Source organism: Myodes glareolus, chromosome 9, assembly GCF_982192425.1.
Source record: "Myodes glareolus chromosome 9, mMyoGla1.1, whole genome shotgun sequence".
Lineage (NCBI taxonomy): Eukaryota > Metazoa > Chordata > Mammalia > Rodentia > Cricetidae > Myodes > Myodes glareolus.
The window spans coordinates 42,339,822-42,363,792 of record NC_142034.1 but is presented as its reverse complement, the minus strand read 5'-3'; the positions used below and the strand labels follow the sequence as shown (position 1 = coordinate 42,363,792).

Sequence of the window (23,971 nt, the reverse complement as noted above, 5' to 3'; positions counted from 1 at the left end):
AGATGCGTGAGGCCCAGAGTAATAAGATGTGTCTGAACAGTCTTTGCCCCATCACAAAATGATCCCTCTCCATGATTTATAATTTTCCTGGAAGGAAGCTAGAAATCCATTGAAGCAGTTCAAATAGCATCTTCAGTTATCAGTTTTTAAAAATGTATGAAGTTGTTAAATTGGAAGAAGGCAGAGGCATCAGACAGGCTCCTAGCTATCCAAACAGGCATTTCCCTTTGTTTCTGTCACTGCTGGGAGCAAGTCTGAGGCCAGCCTTCAGACCCCTGTCCTTCCACATTTGACTGTTCAGCCACCAGTGGGGCACTTCCCAGCTGGGTGAAGTGAGGGGTGAGTTTGTCTCAGGAGAGACTTCTTTGGTCTGGCAAAGACTGAAAGAAAAATCACGTTTGGCCTTTTTTGCTTTAAGCGAGTCATCATGTCTGCAAACAGAGCTGGGAGCCTGGGAGCTGAGGGGTACATCTTGACACAGTCGCTCATTCTGTGGGTGACCCAAGTCAGTCTCTCCCACCCCAGTTGGGTTTATTCATTGAGAAAAATGAGGGCGTTGGGCTATGTGACCCAACAGGCAGAATAATTCTCCATGAAGATGTTTCCATCCTCATCCCTAGAACTCATGACCCTAGATAGTAAAAAGAGCTTCACAGATGTGCTGGAGGGAATAACTTGGCGACAGAGCAGGTTGTCCTGGATTGCCTGGTGGGCCCAATGAAGCCACAGAGTGCCTTTAAAAGAGAAAGAGAGCTGGAGGGAGATGTGGTACAGAGGGTCCTGGGGATGTGATGGGAGAAGACGGAGCAGCCCTAGATAGCCTGAAATAAGTGGGAAGGGGCCATGAGTGGAGAAACATGGTGGGCCTCTAGAGGCTAACGAGGTCTGGAAGTGTATTCTCCCCTGAATACACTTCAAGAAAGAAATGCAATCTTGTTGTCACTTCAGCCAACGGGTGCCAGACCTCCCAGGAGAGTAAGATGATACATTGTGTTAAACGACACTATGCTACTACTGACTTGCTGACTTCACGATAGAAAACAACACAGGAAACTTTCCAGATGAGCCATTCTGCCTTCTTAAGAATGGTTAAGAGTTCGGGCAACCCCAGTAAGAGTCTGGGAACATGTGAGTGTGGGGATGGGCATGGCAGCGGAACGCTTCCCCACCTGTTCTTGTAGTTTTCATCATCTCCATCTCCTGGCCATGCCTATGCATGTGACAGGTGTATATAGAGAACTTGTTCCAGATGGTGGCAGAGAGTACGGCCACAGTGCTTAGACTCTGAAGGGGTCTCAGGCCAGACATGACCTGGTCCGGCACCTTCCCTTCGCACAGGTAAACTATGATCATCCTCAAACCAAGGGAGAGAACCCAGAGAGGGTCAGAGTGTCACCGGCATCAGCTACTGAGAGGAGAGGCTCGCGGGCCACAGTTGCAGACAACTCTTCAACTCAACATGCTGGAGAAATCACAGTGTGGTGAGGGGTAGGGGAGAGAATGATACAGAGTGGAGACTAGAACCCCGAACCCCTGACTGGTTCTATCCATGAATACGCACATGGGGGGGGGGGGGAGACATAAGGCACATCAGACCTGTCTCCACTACTGGGGCAGACCCTGACTTAGGAGTGCTTGGGCTTTGTGGGTTGGAAGGAAAAACCTAGCCTAGAGGAACTGTCACCATGGAACCAGCATGGTGTGTTTCTGCCCAAACATGAATCTCTCATTTGCCGTTAAGAGGCTTCAAAGGGTAAGCATGCACCTGTGACCAGCAATGACACCTTCACCCCATGTCTCATTTGAATATCCTCTTTGGAGTGACATGCTTCAAAGGGACAAGACAGGTCAGTTCCCTGGGGTAAGAATTGGGCACGAGAGAGGGTCAGATGGTGGTGAGTGAAAGGCCACATTGGCTCAGTGTCTCACCTGAACTCACAGACAGGGTTGGGAGGACTCAGGGCAGCAGAGCGAGGAGCCCTGGAAGGTCTCTTTGTTAGGGTTTTCTGGCATGGGTAGCTTCTGTCTCTCCCTTGTAAACAACACTTACATTGGGTGGTGTCCTGCAGAACACAGGTTTTGACCTGTTAGTGGATCATGTAGGCAACTGATTAAGTTGTGGCTTAGACTAGAATAAAATAACACACAGTGCACGCACCTTGTAAAGGGAGCGTGGTCGATGAACCTTGCAAACACATTCTCCGTAGCTTTGGCTGGCAGCTCTGAGGCTTTCCTGAGCTCTCAGGGACAGAAAACTAGATGCTGAGAAAAGGCAGACAGCTGTGGCCACTTCCACAAGACCAGCTTTTAATATGACTGTGGTTCGAAGCACGAATAAATAAACTCCAAAGAAAATGGAAAACCCAAACCGAACCTTGGCACATCGAAACCAAAGCCCATAAAACAGAGCAAACCGAAACAATCAACAGACGAACAAAAACAGCCCCCGCCCCCAACAAAACAAAACAAAAAGAAATCGAACTCTACAGCTGTGTCACAGGGTGAGAAGGACGTGGCTCCATGGACGAATACTGGGGTCACCCAGGCCACTCTGCCACCTCCACAGGTGCTGGGACGAGAAGGAGGTCAGCACTGGTCACCTTTAGTGCAGGAGCCCCAGGGGCTGTTTGGGGGACAAGGGTTTGTGGGCAGGTTAAGAACCTTCACAAACAACACAAGGGTCAAACGTTGTAGAGAGTTCTGTGGTTTCCTTCTAGACCGTGCAGTTTTGATTCCAGAGCTGGACTCAGGGTGGCTTTGGGGTTGGAACCTGGTCCCACTGCATGGGCAGCAGAGTGGACTCTGGAAACTGTACGGAGAAAATAGCATGTACAAGACAGAAGTGGAGGTGGCGCCGTAAGAAGTCTGAGCATGCAGGTGCTTTGTACATCTGGCAGTGAGATGTGATGGCAGATTAGTTCTTGGACAGCTCCGGAGTGGGACTCGTCAGTCCTACGAGGGACAAATGGCAGGGCCCGGGACGGTTCATGTCAGATGTGGCCAGAGTGAGGTTTGGCAGAAGTTCGCAGTGTGTGCATAGGGGGGGCTCTTGCTTCTTTCTGTCATCAGGGGCCGTTCCACCTGAGCTTGCTGTCCCCTGTCCTGGGTCTTGGGCCTTAAGGTCTGTTTGGAGGTGCTGGGACGCCTGAGGTGTCAGCAGGCAATCTCCTCTAGGGTGCCCAAAGCTGTCTGCAGGGGCACATTCACAGTGTGGCTGATGGTTTCAGAGTGGTTCGGCATTGTCTCACAGGTGCTCTGCGGGGGGGAAAAGGAAGGGGGCGCTCGTCACTCATTCAGCAAATTCTACAGCAAAGTCCTGTGAGGCAGAGAGCCCAGCCGGTCTCTAAAGGTCAGGGTGATCAGCTGAGCAGAGCTCCAGGATTGGCCCCGGGGAAACAGAAGAGTCCCTGAGCAGGGCAGTCCTGGAACGCTGTACCTCGCCTGAGGCTCCCAGGCTGCAGTGTGCAGAGGGTTGAGAGATGTGGGAAAAGGAAGGACCAGACAAGAGGTTGTGCCAGGGATGTGGTGCTGGGGGCTGGGGTCAGTGTGGAAGGGATGGAGTGGGGAGGGAGGGGAGTTGTCGAGACAGAGCTGGGGGAGGGGAAACAGGTGAAAGGAGGTTATGACTCTGAGCCATTCTAAGGAAGGAAGGGAGGTGGAGTGGGGATCATGGCTGTGGAGCACTTGCTGTCTCTGAAAGGCAAGCACAATCTCTCTTAACCCCATGAGTCCCCTCTGAGGCTTTATGATCCTATGCAGATGCTTAGGAACTTCTCTCAGGCACACAGTCAGGACTCAGAGGACCTAGGCAGCGCCCAAGACAACTGAGACCAGAGCCTTAGCTCTCTACTTCTTTGCTGTCTTTTCCTCGGCAGATGTTTGCCTTCTGTCCTACAGAGCCCCCAGCAGTCCAGAGCTGTCCTTACCATGTTCTCGTCATGGCTCCCTTCCTCCTCTTCTTTGCCAAGCAGGTCTAATAGCTTCTCTTTGATCAGCTGTGAGAAAGACAGGAAGTGCACAGTCAGGCTGGGAGGATGGTGCAAAGGCCAAAGGGCATCCTTCCTCAGGGCTGAACCAGGGGATTGCACAGTGACTGTGTGGGCGGTGGCCGTATGCACAAAGGCAATAGCTCTGCCTGGTGGCCGGCTGAGGGCCGCACCCTCTCAAGCTCACCTTTTGGTCTACAAGTGATTTTTCTTGCTCCAAACGGAGCTTGGGAGAGGGTGGGGGAGGGCTCTGTCTTGCTGTGTGGAACGCCTTCTCCAATGGAGAAGCTAAAGGCGCTGGTATACTCAGATTCGCATGGGTCCTAGGGAGCGTTCTGGGACCTCTTTCTCACTGTGTAGCTCAGGTTGGTCTCAAGTTCACCATCCTCCTGTCTCAACCTTCCTGGTGTTGTTGAGATTACAGAGATATGCCACCACACCCAGCTTCATTAGTCACTTTCAAGAACTGATTCCTCCACAAGATGAGGGCATGCCCAGGGTTATAACACTTTATTTGTAGCAATTAAGGGTAGTTCTTAAATATGCTCTCTAATGCGGCTCAATTTGCTTTTCGCTTTGTGCGGCCTTTCAGGAGAATGAATAAATAATGCAGAGCAAGAATCTGGCCTTCTCTGGGCTGTAGTCACATGCCGAGGGACACACGAGTCTCTGCACTGGTCACAATGGGAAATGAAATGCCGACTGGGGGTATTTTGCAATGAGGTGGCCAATAACTAGTGTCCCGAGGGAGTGTGCAGTAGGGGAGTGCTGTGGGACCTTTGGGATCACCACCTGTTTCAGGGAGGCACACCCAGCCTGGAGTGAATTGCCCATCTGTGGTCAGGGACGTGGAGGTCACCAAATGATCACAAGGGCAGGGCAGTGCTGGCATGATACTGTGGTCTCATTGGGGATTGATGAAGATTCCTGGGACGTGTGTCCCCTCCCTAGGGCTGGCTAGGCCTTAGAAGACAGGCCACTCAGAGGACAGGCTTGTGGGTGGTGTGTACTCTTGAGTGTGTTGTGTGTAGTATGTAGATCTGCGAAAGAGGTTTGAGTGTGTGTGTATGTCTGTGAACACGTTGTGTGAATGCATGTGGTATATGTATGTTTAAGTGTGATATATGTGTGATGCATGAGCATGTTATATGTTGGGCGTGTGATATGTTGCATATGGATGTGGACTACCTGGGGTATGAAACCTTGCCCTGGTCCCACTGTGTGAGGGACCCAAGCCTGGCCTCTGCACAGTCTGGCCTCTTCTCATCCCTCCACTCCCTCTCTGTGGCACACGTCAGACCCAAGAGAGGGCCAGAGCTGCCGTTTCTTTCACATTCACCTCTCTTTAAGACTCCTGCCTTATGCTTTGGAGAAGCGGGTTTGTGTGGGTGGAATGAAGCTATTGCCTCAGTCAGGCTTGGTTCTGAGTCTGGGCGTTCCACTATTTGGTCATTTCCCCAAGGGCAACCCCAAATCTTACCTCATAAATATAATCAAAGAGCTCTAGTATTGTAAGGATACTAGCACCAATAAACAATCCCATCTGACCACCAATGTCACCTGCAGAGGGAGGGAAAAGACCAGAGATTGGGTTTTACACACAGATCCAGGAAGGGGTGGGTGAAGAGATGATGAACTCAGAAGCCGGAGCTCTTGAGTGTGGCCCCTCCAAGGGAAGCCTGGGCCCTGTCGCAGGAGGGCCAGGCCGTTGACAGGCCCGCCGTCACTCCTGTATGTCACTGGCCATCAGGGTTGGGGCTGATCACTCACTGATGAGGCTCATGGGTCTGTTTAGGGAGCAAATGAAGTCCTGAGTGAAAGTGTGTTGTTACCATGGGCACTGCCATGCCAGGGACCCCAGTACCCCTACCTTATGGGAGTGGCAAAGCCTGCTTCTGATTTGTGTGTGAATGTTGACAGTGTGTGCAAAAAAATGCTGACCGTAGCTTTCTCCCCCAGATGTTTATGGCCTGAAGACTGCTCCTTCTGAGACTAGTGGAACCTGCCTCTTTGGTCAGCTGTATATAATAATAACCCTGCCTTCTTGTTATCTGTATGTAATAACCCCACATCCTTATCCAACTGTGTGTGATAACCCTGCCTATTTGTTCAGCTGTATGAACTAACCCCACCCTCCCTGGAGTTCCCTTCTACCCCCATTTTTCTAGTGCAAGCTTACTGAGGCATGCGTGTGCCTGTGTGAGTATGTCAGGTATGAGGTGTGCATTTGCAATGGTGCACAGTGCAGCTGGAACACAGTCAGTAGAGACAGGGTGCAGGATGTGTGTAGTGCATGTCTGATCACTGATGGCTTTATGTGCATGAATATCTCTGTCTACTTTAGGCACACAGAATGCATCTATGTGTGTGTGATAGAGGTGGCTAGAGGTGTGCCTGAGTGTACACAGCATGTGTGACCATTATGTAGGTGTAAGTGTGTTCCTGTGTGTGCCATGTAGATGTATGTAATGAGTATGTGGACATAAAGGCATAGGATTGTATCTGCATAGGTTTGTTCTGTGTATGGAGGTGCCTCTGAAGCTATGTGGTGGGACATGAGGCTGTGTGAGTGAGTGAGTGGAGTGTGTGTGTGTGTGTGGTGTGTGTGTGTGTGTGTGTGTGTGTTCTGGTTCTGGAGCACCATGGGTACATGGACCTGTAGGCTGGGTTCAGTGTACATGCTGGTGTGTTAGCATGGGGGGTGTTGTGTGGGTGTGTATAAGGGGTGAGTGGGGGGGGGGGGAGGCTGCTGAGCTGGGCTTGATGGCTGAAGGTTTGTATGTGGTGCACACTTTCTTCACAGGAGGCACAGATGGCGGGCACCATTTCCTCACAGGCTATTCTGAGCGGGAACAAGATGCTGGGGAACAAGTTCATCCTTGTATCTGATGCAGGCGTGACAGATTCAAAGCCTGAACCCTTTTTGTTCTCTCTCTCTCTCTCTCTCTCTCTCTCTCTCTCTCTCTCCTCTCTCTCCTCTCTCCCTCTGTATGTGTATAAGAGAGAGGGGGAGGAAGGGAGAGAAGATAATAGGAGGGAGGGAGGGTGGGAGAGAGAGGGAAAAAGAGGAGGGAGGGAGAAAGAGAGAGGGAGAAAGAGTAATGAGAAGAGAGAGGGGAGACAGAGAGGGAGAGAGAGGAAGAAAGAGTAGGGAGGAGGGGGGAGAGAGAGAAGGAGTGCAGGAGGAGGAGGAGGGAAGGAGAGAGGAATGGAGGATGGGAAGGAGAGAGAGAGAGAAAGAGCAGGAACACACCTGTGCTCATGCAAGCTTGACCCTCTTTGGGGGAGGAAAGGGGGAAGCAACAGGCCTTCCATGGCTGAGTGAGGGGGCATGGCCTGTACTCTGTGACTCAGGGCCTTTAACACAATAACTTCCATAGAGGCCCAAGTGACAGCTACCTCCACATAGCTGGCACTGAACAAAGGCTTTGTCCCTCTCCTCCTAGATGAAGTATAAAAATGCTCCCATGGCGCTGGTCTTACCAGATAGAGCTGGAGTTCTGCCATGGTGACTATCTAGGGGCCACAGACTGCTATTGATGGCTTTTATCTGAGCTAATTGCCACAGTGAATTAGGGATGATGGTTCATGTCCACTGTCGACTAGATTGGGGACAATTAACTAAGTGTGGGGACAACTCTCAATATGTGAGGTACCATCCCATGGGCTGGGGGCCTGGAGATGGAAAGGGAAAAAAAGGAGAAAGGAAAGAGACTGCATGCACAGATATATTTTCTCCTTCCCTCCCTCCCTCCCTCCCTCCCTCCCTCCCTCCCTCCCTCCCTCCCTCCCTCCCTCCTTCCCTCCCTCCTTCTCTCCCTCCCTCCTTCCCTCCTTCCCTCCTTCCCTTCCTCTCTCCTTCCCTCCTTCCCTCCTTCCCTCCTTCCCTTCCTCTCTCCCTCCCTCCTTCCCTCCTCCCCTTCTTCTCCATTTTCTGGCCACCATGATGCTAGACTGCTCCACTCCATCACTCTGTTCCCACCATGCTGGCCTGCAAACCCCGAAACCATGAGCCCAAACAATCCGTCACCCTCTTTAAGTGGTTTTGCTCAGGCTTTTTCCTAGTGCTGGAAAGTCAGGTGACATTCTGGGTGATAGGAAGCCTGTTTTACAGAAACCAGAGGTCCAGCCAGGGGAAGCCCCCTCCCTGTCCATGGCCTCACAGCTGAAATTAGAAAGCCCTTGGATCCAAAGCCTGCTCTTCCTTCTATACTTCCAGGCCTGCCCCTCCCAAGATGCCACTATCACTGAGATCAGTCTCAGGGACAACAGCCATTACTCCCAGGCACTGTGTTCTTTCATTAGAGTGGCTAGGAAGTGGCACAGGTTGAAGGGTTGGTCCTTGATCAGGATGTGAATGTCCAGATGGGCTAGGGCAGGGTTGATCTTAATTCCTTGTGTACATTATATCCCACCAGGAACAGGGCAGCCAATGTGGACTTGTGTGGGAGTGGCAGTCAGGTTGGTGCCATCTGGAGACATCATCTTTTCTTTCCTGTTTGAGAAAGGGCTCTGGGTCCAGGGGACAACTCTCAGCTTCTCAGTGCATTGCTGTCCAGGCTCCACCTGGGAACCTTATAATTTGGATGCCTGGAGACCACCCAAGTTGAACATACCCTTCTTCCATGCTTCTGCTAGCATTCGGGTCCTGGGACGCTCACTCCAACCTAGAGACAGACTATGAAATCCAAGAGGGTCCGCCTGAGGATTCCCTGTGAGACCTTTGTGTTCTCTCCTCACTGCACAGAGGAGACTGAGGCCTTAGGCTGAGGGCTGAACTGGATCTATAACCGCTACCTCAGCAAGCACACAGAGAGTAACTAGTACGTTAACAAGTGTGCCTCCTCGGGAGGCTTACGTGTCTGTCTGCCTGTCTCCCGCCCACCTCCCCATGCCCATCCAAGAGATGTGGAAATTTATGTGACAGACATTCCAACTCACCAAGTAAGGCAGCAACTTCATACGCCTTCTTCTGTTCAATTGTCTCGTAATTGAGCGCTTCAAAAAATATATCCAGGACAAGAATGTTCTCTCTGCAGAGGGAAAATTAAACCCCACACACAGTTAGAACCCTCAGCATTCACGGGACTGGCCAATCCAGCTTTCTCATAGATGGATAGAAAAAGAGAAGCTGCCAAAAGTAGAACTCTAGAACCAGAGACTCCTATTAGCTGAGTCCCTGTTTGTCCTTAACTCTACTCCCCCTCTTTTTGGTGACTTTTCTGGGAGTCCAGCCTGGACCCAAGTCCCCGAGTCTTCTGCTTTTTAGCATGCAAATGAGTCTAGCAACCTCCTGACTAGGCTGGCCTCAGTTTGGATGTCTGCCCCAGCAGAACATTTAAGTGGTAATGGTCACTCCAGAGAGTCCCCATCTTCCTCCTGAGATCCCTAACAAGCCTCTTGTGGTGGGAGACCCTGACCTGGCATTATTTAGTCAGTTGTTAGAGCTGGGGAGAATTGTAGAAAGTAGGCCCATGACTGGCTGGGGAATTCCTGGCAGAAGCCCTGGGCTCCTTCTGTGACTTTCCTGAAGGCAGGTGTGTTAACGAGACACATCTTGGCAGCGAAACTCATTCCTGCTCGCAGAATGCCTTGCTAAGCAGCAGGGCCTGGTGTTTCCTACATCCTAGCCGTCTCCTGTGGGGCCTGACATGTCCTCCATGCCCCTTGTTTTGAACCTGTTGAACAGAAGTCATCTCAGGAAGGGGCCTGGCGACTGTCCTGGAATGGGAGAGTGACTGGGAGAGAGAGAAGCAAGCAGCTCCCACACTGTGGAACTGTACGGCAACAAACAGGCTCCCATCCTCCCGTCTGGCTTCCTCCCCGACTGCTGCCTGGAGGGTCTTTCTGAAACGGTTATGCTGACTCAAATTAGAGAAAATTCCAATCCAGTTTCTTAGTCACACAAACGACCACGGCAGATGCTCCGCAGCCAGGCATGGCCAGTGGCTACCACATCAGGGACCACAGGGGTAGAATCTATCATTCCAGAATGTTCTATCAGGGAGCAGAGTTCAAGAACAAAGTTGACACAGACTATTGTCATGGCTCTTGGTTGACAACCCCCCCCCCACACACACACAATGAGGCAGTAAGAACTAATGGTAAAGACATATTTTGGTGACAGGGCTCAGGAACTGAGCTGGAAGCTTCCTCCCTGCTGCCCAGCTTTCAAGGTGACATGTAGGTGCTGAGGTAGAAAAGTTGTCATTGGTCTTACCCAGCTGTGACCCCTGTGAGATACAATACTAACCAGTCGGGGGAGATATACCCACTGGTGCAATATGGCATGAAGGTTATAGGGGTAACCAACTGCTTTCTGATTGCATCTGAGGCCTCTTTCACAAGAGAGAATCTCTATCCACTACTGCAAACCTTCTCAAGAGCCCAAGGCTAGGGAGATTATACCCCCCCCCCCGAGGGGGTCTAGTACTTTTGTTTTTGCTAAAGGGACATGTGTCGAGCTGCCTTCTAAGTCCTTATATTTATGGCCACAGATTAGTGCAGCTCTCAGCACCTGCTCAGAGAAGCGTCTGTTGCAGTGAGCCGTCAGTTATGACACCGAGACCCATGACTGGTTGAGGTGCAGAGAGTAAGTGATTGCTGAGTGCTAATCTTTAAATGGAACAACTATACCAGGCCCTCCCTGCCCCCAAGGCTTGGGCAATGCCATGGAAAAGAAGGCAGAAAGGATGGAAGAGCTGGAGGATAGGGAGGCATGCAGTAAATTGCTGAACTCGGGACACACCGAGGCCACCCACTGCATCCACGAACTCAGTGGCTAAGGTTGTCTGAACAGGACCTGCACAAGACAGGGCCCATCAGCATTCCTGCATGGATGGGGGAGGACTCACAGGGCCTCACCTAGTGGTGGCTAAAGGAGAAAGAGCTTTCTTCAGGGGTATAGTCACTGGTCACTTGCCTACACTTCAGTACATAACCTCACCCGTGCTTGTGTGAGCACCCCTAATTGCAGGACAGAAGCACTCCCCCAAACAACGACAATGCACATGAAAGTGAGGAGGGGTTCTTTGGGGAAGAAGAAGAAGAGTCTGCAGGATGGGACGGGGGACTGAAAGTTAACAACTTGCAAAAGTGGCCACAAGACATCACATATATTATGAAATTGTCAAAATAACTTAACAAATAAGTAGACTACAGATTTGATCATGGTGACATAGGCCTAAAATCCTAGCAATGGGAGTTGAGGCAGGAGGATCGTGAGTTTGAGGCCAGCCCTCAAACACAGTGAGACTCTATCTCAAATAAAATTATAAAATACGAATTTGAGCTTGTCATTGACTTTCTAAACATTCAGCTGCTCCCTAGTTTAACACAAAGTCCACGCCCTGAAACTCCCTACCCCCAGTTGCCATTAGCTCATCCTATAGGCCCTGTGACATGTCCATCTTTCTCATTGTCTCTGTTGTACCCTGTGCCAACTCTGTCCTAAGTTCCTCCACCCCAGGATACACTCTCTGGCTCATTTATTTTGTGTCAAGGGATTTTCTGTGTGCCTCAGGTCTTGGCCAGAAGAGTCAGTACTCGGTAGAGAGCAAAGAACAAGAAGAAGTTCCTGCCACTGGGGAGCTTCCCACTATGATGGACGAGTGTGTAGGGCGGCAGTAAAGGAGGCCTCAGAAAGGGAAAGAAAGTTAGAAACTGGAGAGGGGCTGTCTGTTTAAGTCTCCTAAGAGACCAGATCCCACAGCCTGTAGAAATCAGGCTATGTCCTCCTGCCCAGCATCTCTGTTGTCTGTGCTGTGGTCGACAGATATTTATTAGTGGTACCTGGCTCCTGTAGGCTGTTTGTCATGTATGCTATCCCAAACTAAACCACACTATAAAGTTCCTTCCAGCCCCCCAAAACCTACAAAAGTCAACTAACCCTCATGTTTGGGAGGTTCATCTGAAGGCTTTCTTCTCTGGGTCCCTCCCCAGCCCCTGCCACCCACCCCTTTCACTGTGGCTCTATAATTTTTCTTTTTAATGATTTGTTTATTTTTATTTCATATACATTGGTTTGCATATATGAGGGTGTTAGAATCCTTGGCAGTGGTGTTACAGACAGTTGTGAGCTATCATGTGGGTGCTGGGACTTGAACCCTGGTCCTTTGAAAGAGAAGCTAGTGCTCTTAACCACTGAGTTATTTCCCAGCCCATGGTTCTATCTTTACCTCTCTTTCTCTTTCAGCTACTCCTGTCAGTGAAGTGCCTTTCCAGGCTTTAAAGGGAAGCCCCTCTTTCCCATCAAGGCCCCAGCACATGGTTTTTGACATGCTGATGTTTCTCTCTAATACGCTCCCGCTTCAAGGCCTGCTCGTGGTCTTGGATCTTTCTCCTGATAATCTAGTTGGTTTTCTTCTTCTTTTAAATATTTTTCCCTACATGTTCATGTGTGTGCCTGTGTGTTCATGTGTGTGCCTGTGTGTGTGTGTGTGCATGCATGCATGTGTGCGCCTCTGTGTGTGTGTGTGTGTGTGTGTGATATAACAGAGGCCAGAAGAGGGCTTCAGATCCCTTGGAGCTGGAGTTACAGACGTTTCTGAGCTGCCTGATATGGGTGCTAGAATCTAACAGCACTACTGCTGAGTCATCTCTCCATGGCTCCCCCACCCCCACCCCTTTAAACCTAATTCCTATTCCTGAAGGACAGTTGTGTCAGCTCCTTTCCAGAACAGAACCGCTTATTTAACAGCAAGTCACACACTGTAGCAATATTATAAAGGAAAACACCACAGTGCCTGGGGAGGAGAATAATCTGACTTTCTAAGGCAATGCTGTTTGAATGGAGACAGGTACCATGAGGAAGCAGCCAGGCAGAGTGGCTGGAAAAGTGTTTCCTGAAGAGGGAACAGAGGGCTCAAGACCCACCAGGAGAATTATGCATTCTTTAGAAAGGTCAAGCTCTCCCTGAACCTTGCCCTGAGCGAACTGCAGTCAACTTCGGTTTTCCCTTAGTGTCTGCAGATCTCAATTATAGCCAACATCGTCCCAGACGTCATTGCCCTATGTGGCATTTAATCCTGCACTTATCTCCCCAGGAGGCTGCACGCTCTTTGTGGCTTTGTCTTCTGAGCTTGGCACACAGCAGGTGCTCAATTAATGCTTGCTAAATTGAGCTAACTGCTTGCTTTTTGCCTCTTTCTGCATGCCTCCTCCCCACCCCTCCCCTCCCACTTAACTTACGAGATATATTTTTCAGATTTGTTAAATTTCTTCTCCAGGTACTTGGCTGACGTCTTGCTGGGGATCTTCACCATGGAGAGCTCTTTGTTGTAGCGGGTCAGGTTGCAGGGTGTCCTGCAGAGACAGTAATTGCTGTCCTTTTCTGCCAGGAGGCCTGGAGAAGAGAGGAGAGGGTCTTAGGCAGGCTCTCTGGCCCAGCATACCTGGATTCCAGGCATTAAGATCCAAGTCAGGAGGGGGAGCTGGGCCCCAGGAGAATGGGCTAGGGAATTGCTGAGATGGGATTGTGCCAAGGGTTTGTTTTCTTTCTGCTTGCTGTTACTGCACTCTGGACCTTTCAAAGTGTTTGATCCATTGTCATTTTTAGGGAGGCCTGGCCCCTCCCATTCCCAGGGCTTTCTCCTGTGTCTAATATCAGTGTTCTGACCCCCAAAATGGGCCACCATGGAAGTTAAGATGGAGAACACTGTGCTTGGAGCTCAGGACTTCATGCCATTCCTTCTGGTACTCCCCATAACCAACACCATGCTCTCTGCCTGCCGAGACGCTATCCAGGGAAAGATTCTTGAATCCTTATCCTGGAGCAACCTAACCCCCCTCCCCTGACACCCAGAAGGTAGCTCTCCGGGTCCTCTCCAACCAGACCAGGTGTTCGAAGGCACTGCTGCCCTCTGACAGACTCTTTTTGACCAAACTTTAGCCAGGCCCTTGAGAGCAGTTTCTCCACTGCTCAGCCCAGCTTTGGCAAGAAGCCTGCTGAAGGCAGCAAAGCGAGAATTCGTACCTTGCTTGTCCATCACCCTGGCCTGCCTCCAGGAAGAATCCCAGCCCTGTGAGCAGTAATCCTCCCTTTCCGTGACATGGCTGTACTTTCTCATCTCCTGACCTTTCACAGTGCTTGCAGGTGATGAGTCCCTGACTGCCTGCTGCCTACCGAGATAAATCCCCTACCTCTGCTGCTGCAGTGGCCTTGATGTTTAATTGCAAGGGTCCAAAAGTTTTCTTAACCATTAGCAAGAAAAACTGTTCCTTCAGTACCTTCCTCCCTCCCTCCCTCCCCCCTCCCTCCCTCCCTTCTTTCCTCTTTTGTTCTCCCTCCCCCTTATTTCTCTTTCATTTGGTTTTGTTATCTTTATTCCAAAGAAAGATTTCGCATGCACTGTAAACCAACCCAGCTTCTCGGGCTTCTACCACAGGAGTCCAGCTTTGCCCTCACTTAGAGCTACCAAGAGCAGCTGCTGAAGGAACCGGAGGATGCAGCATTTACAGTTCTGTCTGCTCTTTCCTGGGACTGGAGGAGGGGAGGTAGACCGCAGGATAGCTGCTGAGCTACCCCAACCCATGTCTGGGTGTTCCCCCTGCCCCCAGGAGGTTTTCCAGCTGGAAGCAGTGGTTCTTTTAGACCTCAAATGCCCTGGAGGTTGTGAGAGGAGGCGCGGGGTGGGGGGGGGGGGGAGATGTGGGGAAGTGGCAGCATAATGGGGCCCAGAATGGCTTATGTTTGCACACATGGGATGAAAGAAGATCTCCCTTTAGATGAACTTGGGTTCTCTGTGCATGCATATGTACATGCGTGTGTGCGTGCACAGTGCGTGCGTGTGTGTGTGCATGTGTGTGTGTTGAGTTTACTGAGCTCCTTCAGGTGATTCAGTGGCCCCTTGACCGCCCTCTCCATCTCCGCCCTCTCCCTGTTTCCTCCATTCCCTGTGAAATCTACTTCTCCATCACCACCTCCATGCCTCCTTCTCTCCCTCAGTTCCCTTACAGCCCTCATCCTCCTGTATGGTTTCCTCCTCTCCTCTCTCCCTCACCAGCTTCCTGCAGCTTCTCCTGAAGGATGTCTTTGTATGCATCCCTTCCTTGTTCCTTTTCCCAAGGTTGACTTTTGTGTCCCCACCAGATGACCCCACAATCTCCACTTCACCTCCCACTCCCTCTGACACCAGTACTGACCGAGGGCAGGCTCTGCACACTCCTTGTGCTGCTCCGGAGTGCAGAAAGGAGCATCCCCTGCAGGGAAGGGAAGCCAAGAGAGAAAGAACATTAACCACATGGGAGCCGTGCATGCCAGTGGGTCCTCACAGGCTCAGGCAGTGAGTGACTCACAGTAACCACAGGGAGAAGCTGCCTTCAGGGGACAGTCTGGTGGGTACCACTGGTCAGTGTCCTCAGATCTGAAGGTGACTTCTGATCTGCTGGGAGGAGACCATGAGACTTGCCTGACCCTCTTTTGGTTCCACAATGGTGGATGATGGGGTAACTTGTCTGGAAGACTGGGGACAAGACAAGATGGGGTGGGGTGGAAGGAGGTTCCTTCTAAGCCAGGCTCCATGCGGTCTCCTTGAACCCTTGCATTAAGCTTCCAAACAGAAAAACATGGGGCTCGGCACCCAGCCTTCCAGACAGTGAGGTGCTGGTGGTAAGGTGGGTTGGCACAGGGGTCCGTGCCATACCGAGGCTGCTGCTTCTCAGCATACCACACCGCTGTAAGCATCCTGGGGTAGCGCTGTGCCCCCTCATGGCCCTGGCCATCATCTCACACAGCTGAGATGTCACGATCTTGTCATGGTTGGAAGGCTTGTAACCTCTCTTTGTCTGCTTGCCTCTGGCTCAGGTTTTATGGGAAACCTGAGGGTTCAGTCTGAGCAACAGGCAAGCTGATGCTGGTCTCCCTAGTCGTCCTTTCGGGGATCTCTCTGCAGAGCGCTAAGATCTGTATTTTTGTTGTTGACGATCGTTTTATTTTCTCCTCTTTTCTTTTTTCCTTTGTGAAACACTAAAGTCAAGATCCACCAGAAAGGTCTTTTTCGGGACCACTTTTCTCCAAGTCCTTTTTACAGCATCGAAAAGAGCTGGTGCAATTCCCTTTCCCCAATAATAACATGTTAAGTGCTGCGGTTTCCATTTTGCCCTGTCTTCCAAGAAGTTCATAGGCAATTTTAATGTCATTATGTAAAACAACACACATTTATCCTCTTGCACTTTTGTAGGTCTGCAATCAGCCACAGGCATCATTGGTGTTGGGAGGGTTATGGTCTTTTCTGGAGGAAACAGGGCAGTGGGTCTCAACCTTCCTGAGGCTGCAATCCTTTAATATAGTTCCTCATGTTGGGCTAACTCCCAGTATAAAATTGTTTCACTGCTACTTCGTAACTGCAATTTTGTTGCTGTTATGAATTGTAATGTAAATATCCGATAAGCAGGAGATCTGACGTGTGATCCCCAAAGGGGTCACGATCTACAGGTTGAGAACCCAATCTAGGGGACAATTCACTGCCTTTGTAGCTTCTACAAGCCCCCTTCTGGGTCTTCTGGGTCTTCCCTCAGAGCTATCTGTGACCCCAGCCATGGGGGCGATGTTGATTTCAAGGCCCAGCATGGGTTGCTTGGGCCCACTCCTATGTCTTTCCTTCCTAACGTTAGTGCCCCTATAGTGCTCTGAATGGAGACAGTTTTAAAGATCAACAATTCCAACCTTGGATGAGTAAGATCATTACTGGTCATTGAGAAAATAATTCAGAACTCAGCCATAAAGAGACTCACGTGAGAGCTGTCACAACAGAAGCAACGGGTGATGAACCATCCCCACCACAAGTCTTTTGTTAAATAAGCTTAAGTAATGTAGGACATAAGCACAAAATTATCGAAAGAAACAACAATGCTCCAAGATCACAGTAGGTCATTAGTAGACATGACTTGCTCTCCTACTTCCTTATGCACTAATATAATCACCACTGACTTTTGTAATTTCCAGGGCTGCTGCTGCTGCTGCTGCTGCTGCTGCTGCTGCTGCTGCTGCTGCTTCTTCTTCTTCTTCTTCTTCTTCTTCTTCTTCTTCTTCTTCTTCTTCTTCTTCTTCTTCTTCTTCTTCTTCTTCTTCTTCCTCCTCCTCCTCCTTCTCCTCCTCCTCCTCCTTCTTCCTTCTTCTTCTTCTTCTTCTTCTTCTTCTTCTTCTTCTTCTTCTTCTTCTTCTTCTTCCTCTTCCTCTTCCTCTTCCTCTTCCTCTTCCTCTTCCTCTTCCTCTTCTTCTTCTTCTTCTTCTTTTAAAGATAATAAATAAGAACGTGGGCCAGCCCACACAGTGAACGGAGAAGCCTGAAATAGAAGCTAAGGTCCATGCCTATAGTGCCAGTTACCCCTCCTCGCTACCACTGTCCTGCCCAAACCAGCTCCTACTCCATAGGCCTGCGTCTGACACGCTGACTGCCTCTAATGAGATGGCAACAGACGTTATTAGTCTGACGATGGAAGTGTCTGCGCAGGCACATTCATTTGCTCACTAATAGACTTCTGCCGCACTCGAAAGGCTGCTAGACATTTGGATGCAAGAGGAGAAACATCTGGGTGAAAGCCATAGACATCTGGATGTTCAAACAGGCACATTATCAGGATGTGTAGATCACGAGTGTCCCATTATCTGGATGTTGAACTCAGGAGGCAAGAGGAACAGACAACTGACAAGCATATGGCACATGGGGACGGAGGGGATGCACACATATGAGCACCCCTGCATATCAGGATGCTGCCCTGATGGATGGATGGATGGATGGATGGAATTTGTCTATTTGTTTCTTGGTTGTCAGGTGCCACAGTCCCCCTAGAACAATAGTGGTGAGGTGTTTCCTGTCAGGGTGGGACACTGCAGAGGTCCGGGGACCCTGCCACCCACCTGGCATGTGGACCATGCGGCAGTTGCAGTTCTCCACGATGTAGCGGGTCTCACAGTCAATCCGACAGGCGGTGATGCTGTAAACGGGAAAGAAGTCGAGCCCCATCTCTGAGGATCGACACTCCCCCCATGGTGGGGGCAGATACGTGAGCTGCAAGACAGACAGGAAGGAGAACACAGTCAGCCCTGGCAGAGGATGCTCACTCAGTTTCCACGGACGCCGTGGCATGCTGGTCTACCTGTTCAATGGGCAAATAAGCAAGTGAGTACCCTCAGCAAGCCAAACCCCGCAGGCTTTGTGAACCTTCACCGTCTGGATACCACATGAGTTTTCCCACCCTGCTCTTTTTTTTTTTTTGGTCAATTTTCATGGAATTTTGCTCTCCTCAGTCTTTTTATTTAAAGACTTCACTTTTGTGTCCACGGATGTGCCTGTGAGTATGAACACATGTGCATGCATACACCTGGTAGAGAGGCCAGAAAAGGGAATTGAATTCCCTGCAGCTGGGATTACAGATGGTTGTGAGCCACCATATGGGTACTAAGAACTGAACTGGGGTCCTCTACAAGAACAGTAAGTGCCCTTAACATCTGAGCCATTGCTCCAGCCCTGTCTTTGGAATCTGTTATCCAAGCTGTGTCTTTCCAGCATCAATAGTGGCACCTGAAATGACCCATCTAAATTCCACCTTGTTGGCTGGGAAGACTGAGACCCTGGGACACAGACCCGAAGGATAAGTCACAGCAGAGGACAGGGTGAAGTGACTGCAGGGTACAGCCACTATTTATGTGGTATAGGAGGTTCTTCTGTCTATGTGTTGCTTTCATTGGTTGAATAAAGAAACTGCCTTGGCCTTTTAATAGGGCAGCACTTAAGTAGGCAGAGTAGACAGAATGGAATGCTGGGAAGAAGAGAGAGAGAGAGCTGTCATGGAGCTGCCAGGTCAGACATGCTGAATCTTTCCTGGTAAGCCATGACCTTGTGGTGACATACAGATTATTAGAAATGGGTTGAATCAAGATGTGAGTGTTAGCCAATAAGAGGCTAGAACTAATGGGCCAGACAGTGTTTAAATGAATACAGTTTCTGTGTGATTATTTTGGGGGTAAGCTAGCAGGGTGGCCAGGACCAAAAGCAGGCCCTCACACTACAGATTGGTGTCCAACGTGGTAAACTGACTCCACGTAAAACATTTATGGTCCTGATCATGCTGTGGATGACACTCTAGTGCAGACACTGTCACTCCCCTTCTCAGAGGTCCATTAGCCATAGATTTCCTAACATCTACAGTACTTGCTTGGGAGGGATGGGAAGAGTAAGGGATGAGAGAGTTAATGGTCCTAGGGGCCTACTATGCTATTGCTACTAAACTAAGCAAATTCTTTATACCAGCTTTCCTTTCACAATGGAAGAACAAGAAAAACAATAAAATGTACATATTTGGGGATAGGAAGATGGCTCACTGGATAAAATGCTTGCCATGAAAGTACACGAGCCTGAGTTCAGATCCCAAGAACCTGTGGAATGTCTGTCATTGTGGTAGCACACACCCCGTGCTACCATGTTGAGAAGGGAAGTACTGACAAGAGACCCCTTGAGGCTTGAAGGCCAGCTAGCATGGTGTGCACAGTGGAGAGTGACAAGAGACTTGTCTCAACAAAGTGGAAGGTGAGGGTGACACTTGAGGTTGAACCCTGATCCTCCATGCTCAATATGGGATACTCATGCCCACATGTGTGCATGTGAGCACACACACACACACACACACACACCCCAAATCCTTTTTTTTCCCCTGCCGTTTTTTGGTTTGAGAAAGGGTCTTACTATGTAGCTATGACTGTCTTGGAACTCACTTTGTAGACCAGGCTGGCCTTGAACCCACCGAGATCTGCCAGCCTCTGCTTCCTGAGTGCTGGGATTAAAGGCATGAGGCACCACACCTGGCCACACTACAAATCTCAACTGCATAGTTTGAATTTTGTCAAATGTCACCATCTACCCATGTAAACACTGCATCAATCAAGACATATAACACTTTTATCCCTACGGAAAACAAATTCATATCCTTTCCAATTAGGGCTCCATCGCCTTCCCGGGCAACTACTCTCATGAATTCTGTTACCATTGTCTGTCTAGTCTCTTTTCACACTTAGATAATTGACGGTTTGCCCTGTGTATTTTTTTTTTTGCCTGATCCTTTCACTAAAAATGATGCGCACATGAGTGTACACCTGGAGTTCATTCCGTCTTTTCAGCTGAGTCATTCTTTAATGTACGAACACTCCTGGCTTATTTATCCATTCACCTGAGGGTGGGTATTTGGGTTGGCTCTATATTTTGGTAATTATTGAGAAGATCCATGAGTATTTGTTTAATTACTTAATTTATGGGCAAGGTTTCATACAGCACAGGCTGGCCTCAAACTTGCTGAGTAGCCAACAATGATCATGACCCCCTGATGGCCCTGATTACAGGCATGTGTGATCACATCTAGCTGAGTGTGGTGTTTTGAACGGGTATGCTCCCCGTAGACTTCTGGGTTTGAATGTTTGCCCCAAAGGGAATGGTGCCGTTAGAAGGTATGGCCTTGGAGGAAGTGTGTCACTATGGGGGTGGGCTTTGAGGTCTTATATGCTCAAGCAATGCCCAGTATGGGATACAGTTGCTTCTGCTGCCTGTGGATAAAGATGTAGAACTCTTAACTCCTTCTCCAGCACTGTGTCTGCCTGCACACCACCATGACCACCATGGACTTAACCTCTGAACTGTAAGCAGCCCCAGCGAAATGCTTTCCTTTATAAGAACTGCCATTGTCATGGTGTCTCTTCACAGCAGTAGAAACCCTAACAATGACACTGAGTACTTATTTATGGTTAATTTTGCAGACATTTTAGTTCCTCTTGAGTGAATGGCCAGGAGTGGAATAGCTGATTCTGATTCATGTATGTATGTATGGATAGATGGATGCGGGTATAATTTTATAAGAAATAGACCAACTCTGATCTAAAGTGGTTCTACGTGGAGAGAATGTGTGGAGGTCAGAGGGCAACTTGCAGGAGTTGGTTTTCTCCACCAGGAGGGATCCAGGGATCAGACTCGGGTTTTCAGACTTGGTGGCAGGTGCTTTCCCCAGCTGAGCATCTTCCTAGCCCCCCACTGTTGCATTTCCATTAGGAGTGAACGACAGCTGTACTCTCTCCATCCATGTTAGCTCTCGACTTTGTCTCTTTGTTGGTTTTAGTCACTTTTGTTGGGGTTCAACTGCCGCACCTTGGTGTTTCTGTTTATAGTTCCCTGATGACTAATGATTTTGAGCACAACTTCATGTTTTTATCAGTTATTCATATATTAATTTTCTGTGACATATGTTGGAGTCTTTTGTCCATTAAGAAACTCCGCTTGTTTTTTGTCTTTATTATGGAGATGTAAGAATTCTCTGGCTGAATGGCTTGAATTTCAGGTCTGAGTCAAGTATACATCTTTTCTCTAGAGTCTGGGCCTTATTTTGTCTTAGTAATGTCTATTTTTTCCTACTTTAGAAACCAGCTTTAAGAATACATTATTTATATGATAAAGTAGATCAAATTTAGTGCATAATTGGATAAATTAATTATTTTAGACTTATTTCTTACATGTGTATGAATGTTTTGCTCACATGCATGTATGAGTACAGTGTGAGCACCTGGTGCCCTCAGAGGCCAGAGGAGGGCATTGGATCCCCTGGAACTAGAGTTACAGGTGACTGTAAGCCACCATATGGGTGCTGGGAACCAAAGTCCAGAAAAGCAGCAAGTGCTCTTACCTGCTGTGCCGTCTCTCCAGCACCTTGAGTGAGTTTTTAAGAAAACACATATCCTGTGGTAATCACTGCACTCAGACCATGGAATATATCTAATCTCCTCAAAAGCTCCCCACTCACGATCACCCCACCCCCTTTCCCAGCCCTCAGGCAACCATTCATCTGCTTCTGTCCTTATAAATGAGGTTTCTGTGCTCTAGGATTACACAGAAATAGAACAACTGCGCATGTATTCCTTTGTGGCTGGCAGCTTTCTCTCAGCAAAATGTTTTTGACAACTATTCATACTCTTGAGTGTATCAATAGCTTGTTCTTTTTGATAGCTTGACTTTTATTTCTTTGCTTATAGTTTTCATTTTTCCACTCTGTTTTGCTTAAAAATTTCAATGTGATGTTGGGGAAAAAATCCCAGAGGGGACGGGTATTTTCTGGCCTTGATTCTGATCTTTGAAAGAAAGAGTTTATTATTTCTCCATTAATTATGTTTGATATAGATTTTTGTTGTTGTTGTTGTTTTCCAGGCAGGGTTTCTCTGTGTAACATCCTGGCTGTCCTGGAACTGACTTTGTAGACCAGAATGACCTTGAACTCAGAGACCCACCTGCCTCTGCCTCCTGAGTTCTGGGATTAAAGGCATGGGCCACCACTGCCCAGCTTGATAAACATTTTTTATTGGCTTTTTTTTGTTGCATTGAGGAAGTTCTAGCCTATTTCTAGTTTGCTAGGAAAATTTTTTCTATTTTTATTTTGTTAATTAAAAATTAAAAAATTCTGTGTACGTGTGTATCTCTGTGAGTGTCAGGTGCGTGCAGGAGCATGGAGATACCAACAGAGGGCTTAATGGCCCCTGGAACTGGAGCTACAGGCGATTATGAGCTACAGTGTGGATGTTGGGGACCAAGCCCGGGTCCTGAGCCAAATCTGTAAGCACTCTTAACCACTGAGGCATCTTTACAGCACCTCAATTTTTATTTTTATTTTTAAAGAAAATCATGAAAGGAACTACGTTTTGGTAAAGATGTTTACTGCCTCTAGAAAGATAATCACGTGATTTCTCCCCTTTATCCAGCTAGCACGGTGAATGGTGTTCATTGATCTACAGATGTGGAACCCACCTGTAGTCCCAGGACAAACCTTACTTGCTCATGATTTACTATTCTCTCTAGATTTTGCCATGTCTAATTTGCAAACATTTTCAAACGAAGTTTTGCATCTGTATTTAAGAAGAATGCTGTCTTTACACTTCTTTTAATATTATTTTGCTTTCCTTTATACAATATTGGTTAGCCAAGGTTAGTCTTGAAGGAATTATGTAGCTCAAAAAGGCCTCTACCTCAGGATCATCTCCCTCAGTCTCTGAGTGCTAGGGTTATAGTTTTGAGCCACCATGCAACACTCCTTTAAGTGTTGGTACTGGGATTACGTTAACTTCATAAAAAGAGTTGTGAGGTGTACCCATTGTCTGTGGTTTCTGAGTTTGTGCAGACACAGTATCATTTACAACTTAGATGCTTGATTGAGTTTAGTAGTGAAGCCATCTGGACCTGGTGTTTATGTGTATGCATGCAGATATTTTAAATCACAAATTCAATTCCTTTAATAGAGGCAGAGATATAAAGAGTTTTCTATTTCTTCTTGCACTAGTTTTGGTGACTTCTGTTTTAGAAAAGAGAGTATTCTAAGGATTCTTTGAGAATTTCATACACACACACAATATATTTTGATTACGTTCACCCCCTATTTCTTCCCTTAACTCCTCCCATACTCCCCATCTCCCCTCCCTTTGGTAACTGTGTTTTGTTTTCCCCCAAGGAATGTGCTCATTTTGTCTGAATTTTTGAGTTATCACAGTTGTACATCGCATCCTCTTGTCACTTCAATGCCTGTAGAAGCTGTCGTGATGTCCCCCTCATGCAGATGCTGCTGATTTGCGTTCTCTCTCGCCTGCCTTCCAACTCCATTATCCTTTGGTCAGAAAACATACCGCTCATGGTTTCACTGCTTCAAGATGTACTGAGATGTGTTCCATGAGTCGGCTTGTGGTGTACCTTGATGGGTGCTCCATAGACACCCCTGAAGTGTTTACATTCTGTAATTCTTAGTTACTGTTTATTCCTGTATTAGTAAGATTCCTCCTGCTGGAATAAAAGACCATGATCAAAAGCAGCGTAGTGTGTGTGTGTGTGTGTGTGTGTGTGTGTGTGTGTGTGTGTGTGTGTGATTTCAGCTTATAACTCTTAGGTCACACTCCATCACTGACAGAAGTGAAGGCAGGAACCTGGAGGCGAGCTGAATGCAGAGGCGAGCTGAATGGAGGAGTGCTGCTT

The 23,971-nt window shown here is 48.6% G+C and overlaps 1 protein-coding gene across 3 annotated transcripts in view; it reads right to left on the bottom strand.

Annotated features, from left to right (window-relative positions):
• Nucleotides 1–2,285: 2,285 nt before the first annotated feature.
• Nucleotides 2,286–23,971, bottom strand: part of Asic2 (acid sensing ion channel subunit 2) — a 1,092,647-nt gene continuing 1,070,961 nt past the window's right edge. For 2 of the 3 annotated variants that reach the window (XM_087910224.1, XM_087910223.1), the window contains exons 4-10: nt 17,845–17,995; nt 15,129–15,185; nt 13,176–13,329; nt 8,928–9,019; nt 5,467–5,546; nt 3,927–3,995; nt 2,286–3,255 (exon numbers count right to left, since the gene is read on the bottom strand). In XM_087910224.1, the coding sequence (XP_087766350.1) occupies nt 3,154–3,255; nt 3,927–3,995; nt 5,467–5,546; nt 8,928–9,019; nt 13,176–13,329; nt 15,129–15,185; nt 17,845–17,995 (705 nt within the window). In that variant the 3' untranslated portion in view covers nt 2,286–3,153. The remainder of the gene's footprint in view (nt 3,256–3,926; nt 3,996–5,466; nt 5,547–8,927; nt 9,020–13,175; nt 13,330–15,128; nt 15,186–17,844; nt 17,996–23,971) is intronic. The other variant, XM_087910225.1, reaches the window with a different exon arrangement.